Source organism: Grammomys surdaster, unplaced genomic scaffold (assembly GCF_004785775.1).
Source record: "Grammomys surdaster isolate TR1022 unplaced genomic scaffold, NIH_TR_1.0 126182, whole genome shotgun sequence".
Classification (NCBI taxonomy): domain Eukaryota; kingdom Metazoa; phylum Chordata; class Mammalia; order Rodentia; family Muridae; genus Grammomys; species Grammomys surdaster.
Window position 1 is genome coordinate 4,822,321 of NW_021620988.1, and position 18,043 is coordinate 4,840,363.

General features: G+C 36.7%; 1 protein-coding gene across 2 annotated transcripts in view; it reads left to right on the top strand.

The window, feature by feature from the left end:
- Galntl6 (polypeptide N-acetylgalactosaminyltransferase like 6) overlaps positions 1-18,043 on the top strand; it is a 984,872-nt gene that overhangs the window by 211,568 nt on the left and 755,261 nt on the right. Inside the window, exon 7 of one of the 2 annotated variants that reach the window (XM_028757777.1) lies at positions 16,998-17,011. The exons of the other annotated variant lie outside the window; for it this stretch is intronic. Within the exon in view, the coding sequence (XP_028613610.1) occupies positions 16,998-17,011 (14 nt within the window). The remainder of the gene's footprint in view (positions 1-16,997; positions 17,012-18,043) is intronic. 2 annotated transcript variants of the gene reach the window in all.

The following is an 18,043-nucleotide window of genomic DNA, read 5'->3' on the forward strand; positions in this document are numbered from 1 at the left end:
TGTGTGTGTGTGTGTGTGTGTGTGTGTGTGTGTGTGTGTGTGTGTGTATTGTAGGTTAAAGCTTTACTTTCTGTCATTACTATATCTGCCTTAACCCTCTTTGGCATTTTTTGCCTTGGCTTCTTGCTGTGAAGTGAAAGAGGTACTGTTTGGCACCAGAACGGGCAGTAAGATGCCCTGAATTTTGTTGGTAAGCGAATTTACACTTTAAGGTTCCTCTGTTGAATGGCATTGCTTCGGCTCTCTGGAGCTGTCTGTACATCTGAAGTCTGTGCTTCTGAGTTGGAAAGAACTTGACCTTGGACCATTCCCATTGAGTGAGCAGGCTTCAAGCTTCAAATGCTTTGACAAATAGACCTTTCACTGCTTTTGCTTCCTTGCACTAGATACTGACTTCCACCCCTTTGCAAATGAAAGGATCCCACTAATAACCATATTACCTTTTAGCTGATGCCTTGAGTCAGAAAAGAGAAATTCGATGAAAATTCCCGTGCCTTTTGATTACCACATCTACCCATGGAGATGCATGTATACTTATATCTTGCTTTCCCAATCCCACTCACAAGATCTTATTGCCAAATTAGATCAGTGGCTCATCCCTCCACTCTCACCAGTATTTTATCCTATGGCTACCAGTTGAGAATTTTGTTTTTGAAATTACTTTATTTTTTCCTTCTCCACTTCAACAATTAGAGTCTATATCCTAACTATTCCCATCTCTCCTGTCTTTTCTTCTAAAAACTCAGTAAATCCAAACAGACAATGATAGCATTCACAAATGCACCTTTTCAGAACTTACCTGTCTTAGTTAGAGTTGAACAGACACCATGACCAAGACAACTCTTATAAGGAAAATTTAATTGAGGCTGGCTTACAGGTTCAGAGGTTCAGTTCATTTTCATCAGGGTGGTAATATGACAGAATTCAGTCAGGCATGGTACAGAAGAAGCTGAGAGTTCTACAGTTTCATCTGAGGCCATTAGGAGAAGACTGGCTTCCAGGCAGCTAGAATGAGGGTCTTAAACCCACACTCACAGTCACACACCTACTCCAACAAGGACACATGTCAAAAATAGTGCCACTCTCTGGGACAAGGATATTCAAACCAGGACATTACCCAATACTATCTTGGCCCCCCTCACACTTTTTTACTTTTCTTCTTGCTGCTTTATTTGTCTCTGATCACTGTTCTAGGCTTTTGTTTTGCTGTGTGTGTGTATGTGTGTGTGTGTGTGTGTGTGTGTGTGTGTCTGTGTCTGTGTGTGTGTGTGTGTCTGTGTTTAGGAGGAGGTACACACATCCCATGGTGTACATGAAGAGATTAGAGGACAATGTAGTAATTGGTTTTCTCTTTTCATCATGTATAATCTGGAGATTAAACCTTAGTCGCAGCAAGATGAGCCATCTCACTGCCCATATTTTATTGGATTTTTTGTCTAAATATGTATAAATATACAAATATACAGAATACAAAGATATATTTTTGTACAAAGCATTTTTAACTTTGATTTGAAGCTTTGATTTCTTATCAAAACTGTTCACATACTTATCCAGTGTTCCTATTGACATCTTCAGTTATCATCAAATTCAGAATGTAAAAGAGATGGCTTGATATCTACCCAATGTACTCAGGAAAACGATTAGGAATATTTCATTACCATATTTCACATATCACTTACCAAAATGACTTTAAGCCTCACCACTAACTCTGATACATTTTCTAAAAACTGTATCCAACTTTCCTAGCATTTTCATAATAGTTTAAGTATCACCATCCATTATCTGACCATCTGTAAAAGGATATTAATGCATACATTTTTGTGCCTGATTTTTACATATTCCATATATATTTCTCAGTCTCAAAATGAAGTATACAAACTCTTCCTTTGCTACATAATCTGTTTCCTTTCTACCATTCAATGCTAGTTCATGTTATCTTAAGTTCTCTCTATCTTGTATATACCCTATTTAGGGAATATAGAACCAGTCCTGCATCTGGGGCTTAACATTAACTATTTTATTCACTCCAGATTAGACACTTTCTTTGTGTTCTTCAGTTACCGTGAATAGTCTATCTTCTCGAAGGTAAATGCTTTTTCCTTTTTAATTCTCAAGAGATTTTTCTTCCTCCATTTACTTTTAAATCTTATCATTCTATCTGATTTTACTTTTCATTGTTAGAATCGGTGAATTTACGACTTGGCCCACAATTTTATCATGCAAATTCCATGTTAGCATTGCTCTAATTGCTATATTTGCTGTTGCATGTGGAATAGTTAGCCCAGATTCCTTTTACTTTGCTTTGAGGACAAAGATTTTGCAGGTCTCAAACTTTACTTTCTCCTATGCATTTTATGAAAAGCACCTTCTAGAAGCAATGAAAGCTGTTGGCAGAAGCCTCTTATTCGAACTTTGTTCATTCATCCTTACTGGCAGCCTAAGCCAGGGACATGAGCTCCCTAGTCTCCTCCTGCACAAATGTCAGGTTTGGTTTGATTGCCATCCACTCATTCCTATTGATGCCAGTACACACAGATGGGCTAATGGGCCTCCTAAAGAGACTCAGCAGGAATTTTCCTTTCCAGCTGGAGACTGAAGGATGCTGGCTTCAATATGAGAAGAAACCCACCACAATATAATTATTACATAGTTGGACTTATATTCTGAATATGCAAAAGGTCTTTTGCTATGTAATTTGTTATCTAGGTCAGGAATCATGATTAATGTCAGTAGTATCTCATCAACATTCCAAAGCAAATTTTACAGTTTCTGTTGTAAGCGGCAGTAGATTTAATTTGGCCCCTATTCAATATAAAGCAGATTCTTCAAAATTAACAAGTTAATTTGTGTAAATGTAATCCACAACTGTATTTCTCAGAAATGTCCTCATATCTGCCAACAAGTGTCTGTCTACTTCAGGAAATGGTTCCACATACGAATGCTTTTCTGGGACAGTTCATCTACAAAATCTCATGGCAGCGAATTTGATATTTTCCTTGACTAATTTAATCATTCCATAAATATTACTTGAAAATCTGCTCAGAGCCAGGCATGTGTGCCAGACATGATTCTTCCTGCTGCAACATGAGCAAAACAGAAAATGCACCTGCTTACCAGAGCATGAATTCTAGTGTGTTGGGCAAAAATAGCATAGAAATAAGTAGATTTCTATTCATTTTGATGGTATCCTTACAAAAAAATCATTTCATAAGGAGCAAAAAGGAATACATATACATATATACTACATGAGATTATTTTCTCATGTATATATATGTGTGTGTGTGTGTGTGTGTGTGATTATTTCCTCAATTTTGCTGCTCTGGATTTCCTAATACTGTAATGTTGTAACAGGCTTGAAGATATGGGATGTGGAGCCACCTAGTGAAATATGTTCCTGATATAGGAAGAGAATTGTCATCATCTCAGTGTTTTAAGATTTTTTTCTTTTTTCTAAAAGTAAGAAAGGCGATGTTGTGACTGGGCCATGGGAGGAGATACCAGTGAGTTTTCAGAGCATACTATTATTCACAATTGCTTCCTGGCCCATTGGATTGAGTATTATGAAGCAATGCAGTTATAAATAAATGGAAAACCAAGGAACAAGGATAAAAGGAGTAAACCAAAATGAAATCATAGAAAATATTTTGATAGCATGTTATCTGCTAATCCACAAATCCTAAAAACCACAAAATAATCTTATTCTTAAAAATGCTCATCTTATGATGATTTTGTCGCACAACTCTTTGATGATACATCAGGGTGGTACACTGTTTATCTTTGAGGATTCAGAATTATATTACTTTAAATTATATATAGATATACAAGAAATCCCTGAAACTCTGTTATTTGGGATGATCCCCAAACCTCAAAAGATATTCACAGAGTAGTCTAATATGTTCAGGTAAAAATTATAGTGAATGTGAGGATTATAGTGTAGTTTAAAATCTACCTTTAAATGCAGTGTCTTAAATGTAATCTATAGCTCATTCCACTGTATGAAGTATAGCCAATTTAGGGCAAGGGATGTTTGTGGGAATCCAGAGGGGCTGGGTAGATGTTAGTTGCATGTTCCTTAAATCCTTGTATCTAGGTCTCTTTGACAATAGAAATAGGCTGTTTTATTTATTTTGCTCTGGAATATGACTTTAATTGTAGTTCATTTCTAGACTAATGAAATTATGGCATCTTTATTAAACTGTGATTGTATTAGAATTACCTTTCAAATGAACTTCATTGGTTTCTTGTTTTTTTTCACATAAGATGCCACAAAAAATAATGCTCAAGTTCAAGATGATGATCTTTCTCTAGGTGGAGGGACCATTTGTCATTTACTCACCTCACTATATTTCATCTATTAGTATAATGTCTTGGTTTTTCTTCACCCCTTGAAAGCCCATGAATAATTTGATATATTGCTTGCTATATTGACTTCCTGTGATTGGCCTGAAGTTGAAAGCAAACTTAAAAACAAAGAAAGGCTTCATATATTAATCATATCTTGATGATTTGGGACAAATGCTAGAGAAGTTCTTCTTGCCTTACTGTACAGTTATTAGATATAGCTCTGTGAGATTGGGTGAATATGATCTGTAGCAATCTGACTTCCGGGTCTCCTTTTCATAGGCAGGAATTTGTGGATGGGACACAGCAGATAATAATAACTCACTTGCTTCCTATTACACATTGTGAATTATAGCCTTTCTGAATTCTATGGAGTCCTACATGGTTTTATTGTTGCCAAACGTTACTAGACATTGTTTGTTCATTCATTCAGTCTTTGACCAATTTAGTGATTCATTCATTCTTTTATTCCTGTTCCTTCAATCAACATCACTTACCACATCACATGATTTGCTGATGGAACCAATAACACATCTAATGGGCAATCTTTTCCTGGGCTTCATTGATGTCGTATTGGCTCATTTATTTTATCCAGTTGGTCACTTGTTATTAGTTCCTGATCTATGATCTACTTTCTTCTCCAACTCTAAATATTTAGACATAAATTGTCATTTTCAGATTTTTCTTTCCTTTGAGTTCATCAGTTATAGTCCTCATGATTTAATCTTGTTTCACAATGTCACATGGGACCTATAAAACAGTGACTGTCAAAGTTGTCTCAAATGCCTATCCTTAATGTACTAATATTTTAAATATCATAGTTTCTTGATATCACCTCTTCACGATCTGGAAAGCCTCTTAAACTTCTAAACATGACAAACTATGTGCATCCATCTAATAATGTATTGCCTATCTTCAAATCTTCCACATCCCAGAAGTGAAATATCTGTTCATTAGATGGTCAGGCCGATCCTTAGGCTCTTCAATTTACTTTTTTTTTTTTTTTTGGTTTTTTTTTTTTTTTTTTTTTTGAGACAGGGTTTCTCTGTGTAGCCCTGGCTGTCCTGGAACTCACTCTGTAGACCAGGCTGGCCTCGAACTCTCAAACTCAGAGATCCACCTGCCTCTGCCTCCCAAGTGCTGGGATTAAAGGCGTGCGCCACCACCGCCCGGCCTTCAATTTACTTTTTGATCCTTTATCCAACACATCATTAACTCCTACCAGATGTAATTCCAAAATACATGTGATACCTGAACGTGTTCCAGTGAATATATGCACAAAACAGATTAGACTTGTGTTTCCTCCTCCTCCTCCTCCTCCTCCTCCTCCTCCTCCTTTTCCTCCTCCTCCTCCTCCTCCTCTTCCTCCTCCTCCTCGTCCTCCTCGTCCTCCTCCTCCTTTCATCCTTTTGGTGGTTGGAGGTCAGAAGGATCTTGGGTCAGTCCTGCTCAGACTGGGAAGTGAGTGTAGTGCATTATGTGAAATTCTCAAATAATCAATGAGAATATTATGTTGCAAAAATGTATCTTAAACATTCTACCAGTAAAATCTCTGACCATAGTACCATAATTTCCTTACTGCACATATTATTCAAGTTAACCTTATTTCTCTATTCTGTTTCCTGCATAATGTAGCTTTGATTCACATATCCATAACATTCTTTCATCAAATTGCAAATTAACATAGCTCCTCTACCTCCAAACTGATATGATAAATAAAAGTCTCCCTTCTTTTGTTCAGGCCCAGCTATCCCCACTTTGTCTACAGTGAATTCAGTTTTTTGAAAACAGATTCGCATCTCAGGAGCTCTGCAGTTGCTGTATGTACCCTTTGCGTTATGTCACCTACTTTCAGAATTTCACACAAGGAACTCTTTTTATTGTTTGTTTTGTTTTATTGAGAATAAGTAGTTGTATGTTTGCTGAGAAAGCATTTGACAAAATTCAACATCCCTTCATGATAAAAGTCTTGGAAAGATCAGGAATTCAAGGCCCCTACCTAAACATAGTAAAAGCAATTTACAGCAAACCAGTAGCCAACATCAAGCTAAATGGAGAGAAACTTGAAGCAATCCCACTAAGATCAGGGACTAGACAAGGTTGCCCACTCTCCCCCTACCTATTCAATATAGTACTGGAAGTCTTAGACAGAGCAATTAGACAGCAAAAAGAAGTCAAAGGGATACAAATAGGAAAGGAAGAAGTCAAAATATCGCTATTTGCAGATGATATGATAGTATACTTAAGTGACCCCCAAACTTCCACCAGAGAACTCCTAAACCTGATAAACAACTTCAGCAAAGTGGCTGGTTATAAAATCAACTCAAACAAATCAGTAGCCTTCCTCTACATGAAAGATAAACAGACTGAAAAAGAAATTAGGGAAATGAAACCCTTCACAATAGTTGCAAATAATATAAAATACCTTGGTGTGAATCTAACCAAGCAAGTGAAAGACCTGTATGACAAGAACTTCAAGTCTCTGAAGAAAGAAATTGAAGAAGATCTCAGAAGATGGAAAGATCTCCCGTGCTCATGGATTGGCAGGATTAATATAATAAAAATGGCCATCTTGCCAAAAGCAATCTACAGATTCAATGCAATCCCCATTAAAATCCCAACTCAATTCTTCACAGAGTTAGAAAAGGAAATTCTCAAATTCATATGGAATAACAAAAAACCCAGGATAGCGAAAACTATTCTCAACAATAAAAGAACTTCTGGAGGAATCACCATCCCTGACCTCAAGCTGTACTACAGAGCAATAGTGATAAAAACTACCTGGTATTGGTACAGAGACAGGCAGGAAGATCAATGGAATAGAATTGAAGACCCAGAAATGAACCCACACACTTATGGTCACTTAATCTTTGACAAAGGAGCTAAAACTGTCCAGTGGAAAAAGGACAGCATTTTCAACAAATGGTGCTGGTTCAACTGGAAGACAACATGTAGAAGAATGAAAATTGATCCATTCTTATCCCCTTGTACAAAGCTCAAGTCTAAGTGGATAAAGGACCTCCACATAAAACCAGATACACTGAAACTAATAGAAGAGAAGGCGGGGAAAAGCCTCGAATACTTGGGCACAGGGGAATAGTTCCTGAACAGAACTCCAATGGCATATGCTCTAAGATCGAGAATTGACAAATGGGACTTCATAAAATTGCAAAGTTTCTGTAAGGCAAAGGACACTGTCAATAGGACAAAATGACAACTAACAAATTGGGAAAAGATCTTTACCAATCCTTCATCTGATAGAGGGCTAATATCCAATATATACAAAGAACTCAAGAAATTAGACTCCAGACAACCAAATTACCCTATTAAAAAATGGGGTATAGAGCTTAACAAAGAATTTTCAACGGAAGAAACTCGAATGGCCGAGAAGCATCTAAAGAAATGTTCAGCATCCTTAGTCGTCAGGGAAATGCAAATCAAAACAACCCTGAGATTCCATCTCACACCAGTCAGAATGGCTAAGATTAAAAACTCAGGTGATAGTAGATGCTGGCGAGGGTGTGGAGAAAGAGGAACACTCCTCCATTGTTGGTGGGACTGCAAGATGGTGCAACCACTTTGGAAATCAGTCTGGCGGTTCCTCAGAAAATTGGACATAGCATTACCCGAGGATCCAGCTATACCACTCCTAGGCATATACCCAGAAGATGCTCGAACATATAATAAGGACATATGCTCAACTATGTTCATAGCAGCCTTATTTATAATAGCCAGGAGCTGGAAAGAACCCAGATGTCCTTCAACTGAGGAATGGATTCAAAAAATGTGGTATATTTACACAATGGAGTATTACTCAGCTATTAAAAACAATGAATTCGAGAGGTTCCTAGGTAAATGGATGGAACTAGAAATTATCATCCTGAGTGAGGTAAGCCAATCACAAAAGAACACACATGGTATTCACTCACTGATTATTGGATATTAGCCTAGAACCTTGAAATGCCCAAGATGCAACTCACAGGCCACATGAAGCCCATAAAGAAGGAAGACCAAGTGAGGGTGATTCGGTCCTTCTTAGAAGGAGCAACAAAATACTCAAGGGAGCAAATATGGAGACAAAGTGAGGGACAGAAACTGAAGGAGGGGCCGTCTCAAGAACACTCCACCTGAGTATCTATCCCATGTGCAATCACCAAAGGTAGATGCTGATGTGGAAGACAGGAAGTGCATGCTGATAAGAGCCTGATATGGATATCTCCTCAGAGGCCTTCAAGAGTCTGACATATTCAGAGGCAGATGCTCACAACTAGCCATTGAACTGATCATGGGGTTCTCAATAGAGGAGTTAGAGTGAAGACTGAAGGAGCTGAAAGGATTTATGGCACCATGAGGAGAGCAACAATACCAACCAACCACAGCTCCCAGGGTCTAAACCACCAGCCTGGGAGCACTTAGGGGGGGATCCAGGGCTTCAGCTGAATATGTAAAAGTGGAGGGCCCTGCTGGGCATAGGTGGAAGAAGAGAACCTTGACCTCATGAAGGCTGGATGCCCCAGGGGGGTGGGAATTTTGAGGGTGGGGAGGTGGGAGTGGGGGGGTAGATAGAGGTTACATCCACAGAGAAGAAGGAGGAGGGGCGAGGGGATTGGGGGTTCCGAGGGGGTGGTGGGGGATGGGGTAAGGGGACAACATAGGAAATGTAAATAAATCATCCAATAAAAAAAAAGAAAAGACTGGTCCTGAATACATTATTTAGCCTAGGCTGCCTTTCCATTCACTTTACGCTGTCTCCGTTCCTTCCACCACACAAGGCATCACCTTGAGGTCTGACTAAATAGCAGCATTTCCGAGGTGATTCTATAGACATTAGATTATTGACCACACCTTTTTTCCTTCGGAAACAAGATCACCATAGAACTTGAGATCATTCTGTTTTAGTCTCCTATATGCTGGAAAGACAAGTGTGTACCATTGTTCTCAAAAATAAATTTCTTTGTAAAATACTATTTTGCTTATATTTTATTTATGTTTAGAAAATAACACACATATTCTGCAGATGTTTTAAATCCTAACTTTTGTTTCCAGAAATGAAAATGTTCCCTTGGATTTTCCCACTAGTGACAACAACCCTTACATATCTCTTCTGCTTCAGTGTAACGCTGGAAAAGGCAGAGAAGAAGAGCAGAGGCAGCACATAGAGAAACTCAAAGGACTTAGTAAATTACTTAGCCCTAAATTTTACTTTGTACCAGTGAGTTAGCAAACTCTGAGAATACGCTGTCTGCTTTTACATCTCTAGAGATTTTAAATTATAGTATATGGCATGAAGCTATTCAGTCCATTCAGACAACTCATTTGACTCTGGCTTAACTAATCATCTAGACTGTTTTCCTCAGACACAGAGTTGTTGGAGGAAAAGCTTTCTTTTGGTAAAAATGAACCTTTTTTAAGCGACATACATCAGGTTATGTGTTTTACACTAATACCACCTTTTGGGGAATTGACCTAGATGTACAGGAAAGTCTTCATTACTGAGAATTCATGTTTCTCTGGTGGCTTTCATTTGCTAAATTAGCTTCTGCTGCATATTAAGCATTGATAGATAATGCGACTTTATTGCTGCTGGTCCTTTTCAGCTTCTCTTTTCACAGAACACAATCTACATAATTAGAAAATAGCATGGCTTCTGCATCTAGCACATCAGGAGGGTAAAGATGTTGTGCTCCAGCTCTCGTTTCATATGCCAGCCTTCATAACACTGATGGGATAATAGCGTTCTCTCAATTTTATAATGATAATAGGTGTACTGAATTGTATGGTGGAATAAAATGAAACATGAAAAAGATGTGAATGTATTAAGACAAAGAATCATCACATTTAACAGAGATGTCAAATGAAATTTTAGGAAAAGTTAGTAACCAAAGAAATTGGTATTACTCCTGTCAGCAAGAACATTTGCAGAATAAATTAGCTGAGCAGCATATTTCTGTTTTACTAGTCATCAAACTACTCAAAGTCCTGCCATTTATTTATATTCATATGATTTCCCATTTTCTCGTTTGCATCCCATTTAACTGAAACTCCTAAGCATATGCAAAGGTATATCTCAGTTATTTTAAATAGGTTGTTAGACATCTGGTAATATTGGAGGATAATAAAAGAATTTAAACCTAACGTCAGCATTTAATTTACTAATACACTATTCACTTTGATAACAGTAAATCCAAGAGGCTTACTATTAGTGGGATGCATGAAAATGTCTTCACATTGAAAAGCTAAATGAAAACATATAATATATTAAAAGTTATTTCAATTCTAGAGGTCAGGCTGGTATAAAAGAGTAATAATTTATTTATTCACTCACTTTAAAAAAAAACACATTGAGACAGGTCCATGTAGCTAAGTCTTGCCTCACTCTGGGGTAAGGTTCTCAGTCCTCCATCTACTACTGAAGTTCTGGGATATAGGAAGAAACCACCATACCTGTCTTAAAAGAAATAACTTGTATTTGACAAAATGCTGATATAACAAAGTACCAGACAATGTTGATATGTATGTAATAATTTCTTTGGCAATTCAAATGTTTAGTTCATATTCCCACCAGTTTTCTAACTCCAATTTTCATTTTAAAGGATACATTTTTTTGTTTTTTTAAGTGTATTTTAGTTATTTACATTTCAAATGCTGTCCCCCTTCACAGTCCCCCTTCCCCAAATCCCTTATTCCATCTCTGCTCCCCCTACCACTAAGAGGGTTCTCCCTCACCCACCCATTTCCACACACTACACTAGCATCCCCCTATGCTGAGGCATCATACCTCCACAGGACCAAAGGCCTCCCCACCCACTGATGCCAGATAAGTCCATCCTCAGCTACAAATATATCTGCAGCCATGGATCCCTCCATGTATAATCTTTGGTTGGTGGTTTAGTCCTTAGGAGCTCTGGTCAGGGGTGGTGGTTGATATTATTGTTCTTCCTATAGAATTACAATCCCCTCAGCTCCTTCACTCCTTCCCCTAACTCTTCCCTTGGGGTACTTTATGTTGCATTGTTGAAATATTTTGATAACTGAAATTTGAAAATGCTATGGAATTCAGTGTTCTCTTAATTTACTGGGGTTTTTTTAGGTTTTATTTTTAAAGATGACTTAATGGTTCATTTATCACAATGACGTGGGAGCACTCATAATCTTCTCAATAGCTTTAAGGCAGGGAAGAAAGATTTTGGCCAGCAGTTTTGAGTACAGTCCATCATTAGTGTTCTTCTTGTTTCAGAGGCTGCATGACATGGTAAATCCTGATAGAGTGCACAGCACAAGAAAAGCTGTTCACCATATAATAGAATTTCATTTGTCTGGGTCCCAATATCTCTAAGGATATGTTCTCAGGGGCTGAACTCTCCTGTTCCAGGCTCTAATTCAACTATTTTACTCCTCTTTAACACCATTTAACTGAAGGAAAAAACCCTTTACCATATGGTTCTGTGAAGGCTATTTCAATTCAAAATATACTACTATGTCAGCTACGCCAGCATAGCTGACTGAGTTCTTTGGATGGGCGGAGGGCTGAGGGCGAGAGAAAGAAAGACAAGGAGTCATCTGGTAAAGACCAAATGCTGTATTTTCAACTGCATAGCTCCCTTTTATACTCCCCACAAAACAGGAACACAAACAGGAACAGGAATAAAAACAGGAACATGGATCAAAACAGGAACAAAGAGATACACTCTGAAGCCTACCACCTAAGTTTGGATTTCTCCTTGAGCAGTCTTCTCAGGGAAACGCATAGAGACAGGGGATTGGGCACAACAGTACCAGGTACAGAGGATGGTGACTCACACTACTCTTTCAAAACTATTACAAATTTGGAGTTATTATCTGAAAATTCATGTTTACATATGCACAATACATGCATATATAGAATTACACAGATTTTTTTTTAGTCTGCCTTTTAAATTGTATTCTGTTTTACCACATACTTCACTTCTGCACAACCCAATGGTTTAATTATAGAGCTATAGAAAGTGAGCCTATGAGGCTATCAAAGTCATTCCTCTAACTTTTTTGTTGAAGAATGACTTGGGGCAGTAGTCATAATACTGGAAAATAAATATGTATCTATGGGAGAATGTAATTGCATTTAATGATTTCAGTACCTGCCTCAAAGTCCCAGGTGACAACCTTTACTTCTTTATACAAACCTGTAATATTTGTTATATAAATATTTATGATGATTTACTGCTCCTAAACTTCATTTTTCCTCATCTTTGTTGAATAGCTTAATACAATCTTAGTTAATATTCATTAATTTTTAATTGATTAATTATAGCATGTGCACATTTAAAGGATTTCCCACAATGTTCACTGCTCCACAGACCCATAAAAGTTTATATCCTTACCCATTTTCTATAGAATATTATCATTCTAACTAATATTGTGTTGTTCTAATAAGAAAAATCTTGACTTTCCTCTACTGTATATAAAACTTTAATCTTTATTAATGGTTTCTTCTCAACTTTTTCCTGAGTCATTGCTATATGAGTCATTGCTATAAACACTAATTAAAATTGTAAAGCTTTCCTCCTCCTCAACACCTCCATATGTAAGAAATTACACTCTTCCTTCTGATATTTTTAATTTTCATTTTTAATCTATTTATTTGTGTTTTAATTTATCAAATCACTTGAGAATTTCTTCATGTGTTTTGATCAAACCCAGCTCATATTTATTCTCCAAATCATAGTTCATCATTCCCCACAACAAATTTTCCTTCCAAAATTCATGTGATCTTTTTTTGACTTTACTGAATCTACTTTATGCTGACAGTATACACATGAGTGTAGGACAGTATATTAGAGAGCATGGGTGGCCATTCAGGGTTATATCTCTGAAGTAAACTTACTCTTTTTCTCCCAGAATCCACCAAATTTCCAATAGTTCTTCAGCTAGAGAAAATATTTTATGACTCTACCCATGTTGAGATTTTGGATGGACTGGTCTTGTGGTCTTGGACTGGTCTGATCCATGCAGTCACAGCTTCTGTATGTTAATGTATGCAAGCATGTTGGCATATCAGGCAAATGATGCTGCTGATGTCTAATATCTGTGACTCTTAAAATCATCTGCTGCCTTTTCCATGATGATCCCTGAGCCTTGGGTGTCAATGAGGTGTGAATGTGATTCAGAGGTCCCATATAAAGCTGGCACTCCACAATCTCTCATTCTGTGTATGTTGACTAGTTGTGGGTCTCTGTATTAATTGCCAACTGTGAGAGGTTTCTTTGATAAACACTGAAAGATGCATTAATGTATGAGTATAAAGATAAGAATTTCGGGTGAAGTTTTTTAATATGCCCATTTAGCAGAATGACAGGATATATAAATCATCTCTCCTTGTCCTAGTATGAAGTATAATAATCATAAATTTTAATAATCATCTCTAATGACAGTATCTCAGGTATAATATGTGCTCAGTTAGTATCTAATGAAAAGAGCTCCTAAAGCAATCCAAAGGGATGTGCAGAATGAAAGCATAGAACTAAGTGTAGAGCAAAGGATAGGCCCGCACTTAAGCATTACTGAATAATAGAATCCTTGAGAAATAACACTGCTTTAAAAGAACATGTATGTTTGTGCATATGTTTGTTATTATATGTGAGCACAGAGTTAGGTGAACAGGTGTCCATGTACATCTATACAAATACATGTAACGGCAGGTATTAATGGAGATGACTGCCTCTCATCGCTCTCCAAGCTCCCTCACTAATGGCGACCCTCGTCTGCCTGGAGCCATCTGAGTGTTCTTGTCTTGGCAGGCTCTCTGGCAGGCCGGAGCTTCAGAGTTACCTTCGCAGCCATGCTAGCCCCACGCCACAGTAGTCCACCATACCCGTCACCCAGTAAATCAAAACTCTTAATGCTTATAGTTAACCAATCAGATTTATATATCATCAAATACTCAAATCCCAGGATGCCTACACAATAATTTCAAAGCCAACTGATAACGGTAAGATGTCAACACAGATTAGACAGTATATCTCAAATATCCTAACCTTTTCATATCTTCTCTACCTAACGGTGGTTAAAGCCACTCTGGTAGATGTCAGCTTCTATCTCCTGCTATCCCTGCATTCCTCCCTGTGTGTGTCTCTCTTTCCCACTCTTAGCTCTGCCTCCCTTTGCCCTGTCCAATCACAGGCATCCTGCTGCAGTAATATTTAAAATATATTGGGCAGGGAAATTTCTGTCACAAATATACATGCAGGCCAGAAATTTATGTTCAGCATCCCCTGCATCACAAAGCTGAGTGACACTTCTCTGAGAAAAGCATTAGATGTTTCTTTTGTAGAATTTTGATGGAACAGATTATAAGCTAGTAAAACATACAAATTATTAACATGGAAAATTAAAATATATAATCATCATCATTGCAGTAAACACTAGATGGATTTATTTGTGAAAGCATTTCATTTCAACACATGAATCTATAGGGAGTAACCATAAGTAGTTAATCTCTGGACAAAAGAATATATGAGAAGCATATATAAGAATGACATAAATTGAGATGGCTCAGTATTTAAGAGCACTTGCAGATCTGACAGAAGACAAGTTTCCCAGAACCCATATGGCAGATCAGAACTGTCTATAATTTCAGTTCCTAGGCATGCAATGTCTTCTCTGGATTCTCCAGGCACCATATGCACACAGTATACTTAAATGCATATATGCAAAGTAATCATATTCATACAACAAAATAATTTTAATGAGAAGTAAATGCCTTTAAAGAAAATAAATAAAACACATACAACAAATCAATTCAAAGCAATATAAACACTATAAGACCTATTGAATTCCATTAGTAATAAAAATATGTAAAAGGTAAAAACAAGAGAATTCTAAGGAAATCATTCATTCAGAGAGAAATATTTATTGGTTTAAGAAATAAAATTAACAACATTGTAAATATAATGTTAATCTACATAGAAAGAAAATAATCTTAAGCAGAATAAATTATCTTAAATTATTAACATATCATAAAATAAAAAATGTATTTTAATATTTAGATAAGATTGGATATTTTAACCAAAAGAAAATGTCCTTTTCAATGAAGTCCAGGAAATAGTTTTAAGCACCCAGTGACTGCTCCTTCAGTCTTACCAATACGCTTTGTCTAAACCTTCATTTCATGACCTCAGCAGTCTGACCTCACACTTCAGTTTCTATATAAGTGCTTTGTATTCCTCAGCCTTTGCTACACACTTAAACAGATTTCATGCATATTCTGCAGATACCTCTGCTTAGTGGGGAAATTAAGCTGTCCTCCTAATCTTCCTTCTCTTCTTTCCATGGAGGCTTTACCTCACTTGAAATCAACTAGCATTGGATCCATTGGAGAAAGTCATTAATATCCTCTCAGCTGGCATTATTCCCTGAATAAGTTCTTCTGTGTTGTCTAGTAATACTTAATAGTAGAGATGATATTTATTAACCTTTCTGATTAGTTTCACACATTGACTATAATTAAGCTGGAGAAAATTAACACTATGATTTTTTAATGAATACTATAATTATACTTGAAGATAAATACTAGAAATATTAGTTTCTAGTCATTTGTTTCTGTTTTAAATAATCTATTATCTTTTTTATTAAGAATATATAGTTTTAGACAATGTGTTCTGATTAAGATTCTCCTCCCCCAATTACTTTCAGATCCTCCCCACATTGCCATACATCCAAATTCTTACTTCCTTTCTCTCTCTCATTAGAATATAAAAAGGCTTCTAAAACTAACAATCGACAGTAAAATAAGATAAAAAGCTGAATTTTTATTTTAACTGTTTCTTGGGGTCTCCTCAAGATTTATGTGTCTCGTCACACAGTTCTTCCAAAAGAATAACCCTATATATGTCAATTCCCTCAATCATAGTTAATAAAATCTGGTATGGGCAGGGTAGCTGCCCTCAATGAAGACACAAAGAATCATTGAAGTTATCTATAAACTGAATACTGACACAAAGCATTTAACTAGAGTCCAGAGTCCTTAGGATGCAGATACGACTCCCTATGATAGAAGCAGAATGTCATATATTCTATTAATCTAAGTTTAATCTAAATAACTCTGTGCAATAAGATGAGGTATTTTCATATCCTCTGCAGGTCTACACACATAAACCATAACCTCATGATTAATGTTATGATAATGGAGCTACATATGTACTAATTAATATTTTACAGTTATAAAAGGATATATATATATATATATATATATATATATGCACACAAATACAGATGTGGTGTGTGTATGTGTGTGTGTGTGTGTGTGTGCCTGTGTGTGTATGTATATGTATGCTCATTACTTATGGGCATATTAGCCTATGTCCTTTATAAATGCCCTGCTATTTGTGACAGTTATACAATAAATCATTGGCAACTATACATTTGGCTCACTACTTATAATCTTATCCCTACTTGTCTTAAGCACCAGTGGTTCCTAGATAGGTTTTATGTAGCTTTAGAAAAGCTCTTCAGCTTGGGAAATTAGCAATACTTTCCTACTGCCCAAGAGAAGAATGAGGTTATATTTCTAGGGATCAGTATTACTAGGTTTTGTCTGATCTGTTTGAAGGTGATATTTCTATAATTAAGGTTTAACTGACACTCACAGCCAGATGATCTCAACTAGATAGTATTTCTAGGCATCCTTATTCTAGTTATGCACAGGACATGCTTTTGTCGGTAGATCACAGATCTGAGGCACATTTTTACACAATAAACACACCGTTAATGAAAATTCTCAATATATACTGATACAGAAATTGACACAAGGCTTAGTCAAGCTGAGAAGGTAAAGCATTTGGTATCTGACACAAGAAATATTGATATAAATTAAAGAACAAAATATTGTGCAAGATGAGCAAAGAAAACAGAAGTAGAAGACCTGGGATGTAAGATTGTAGGGACTGGATTTGGGAAATAAAGACTTACAAGGATTCAGCCATAAGGCCTGGGGAATGCCCGTATAACAGTCAACACACCCTTCATTGACACACAAATGTTATCAGTTCAGGTTTCCATGGTCTTGTGCTATTTCTTCAGACAACTCCAGAATAAGTTGCTCTTGAATGATCTTTATGTGCACCTTCTCTTTGTGTCTCTCTCTGCTCTTCTGTGTTACAGATACATGAATCTGTGCTTCTCAACCTCAGGTGGTTTGAAACTTTAGTTCACTACTGTTGACTGTAGAAGTGTATTGACAGCAATGATGCATAATTTGAAAACTTTCTCCAAGATACTTGCTTAATTGATGTGTACGTGTGGCGCAGAAAGTCATCTCAAGGTAGAATAGCTATAGATACAGAGAATTCATGCTGAGAATTCAATATAAGTGAGGCCAGAATAGTGGAGTCCAGAAGATGCCAATAGATACAGGTTAAATCTGTGCCTAACAGTAACTCCAGACTGGTGAATTCGCTAAAAAGCAAAATAAACAAAACTTCTACTATCTGCAATCTAAACTTACAAAATTCAAATGGGAAAAATGGTTCTAAGGACTCAAGAAATTCAAGAAACAGGAAATATTTCACTGTGTGTATTGTGTAACCAAAAAAATGTACATGAACTCTGGGAGATTCTAATGTTAAAAGAAAATAAAGAATGAAAAGAAATTTATGACAGCTAAGCATTACTGACAAACAGAGAGATTTAAAGAGAAAATAACAGGCATTTCATAAGACAAATATTT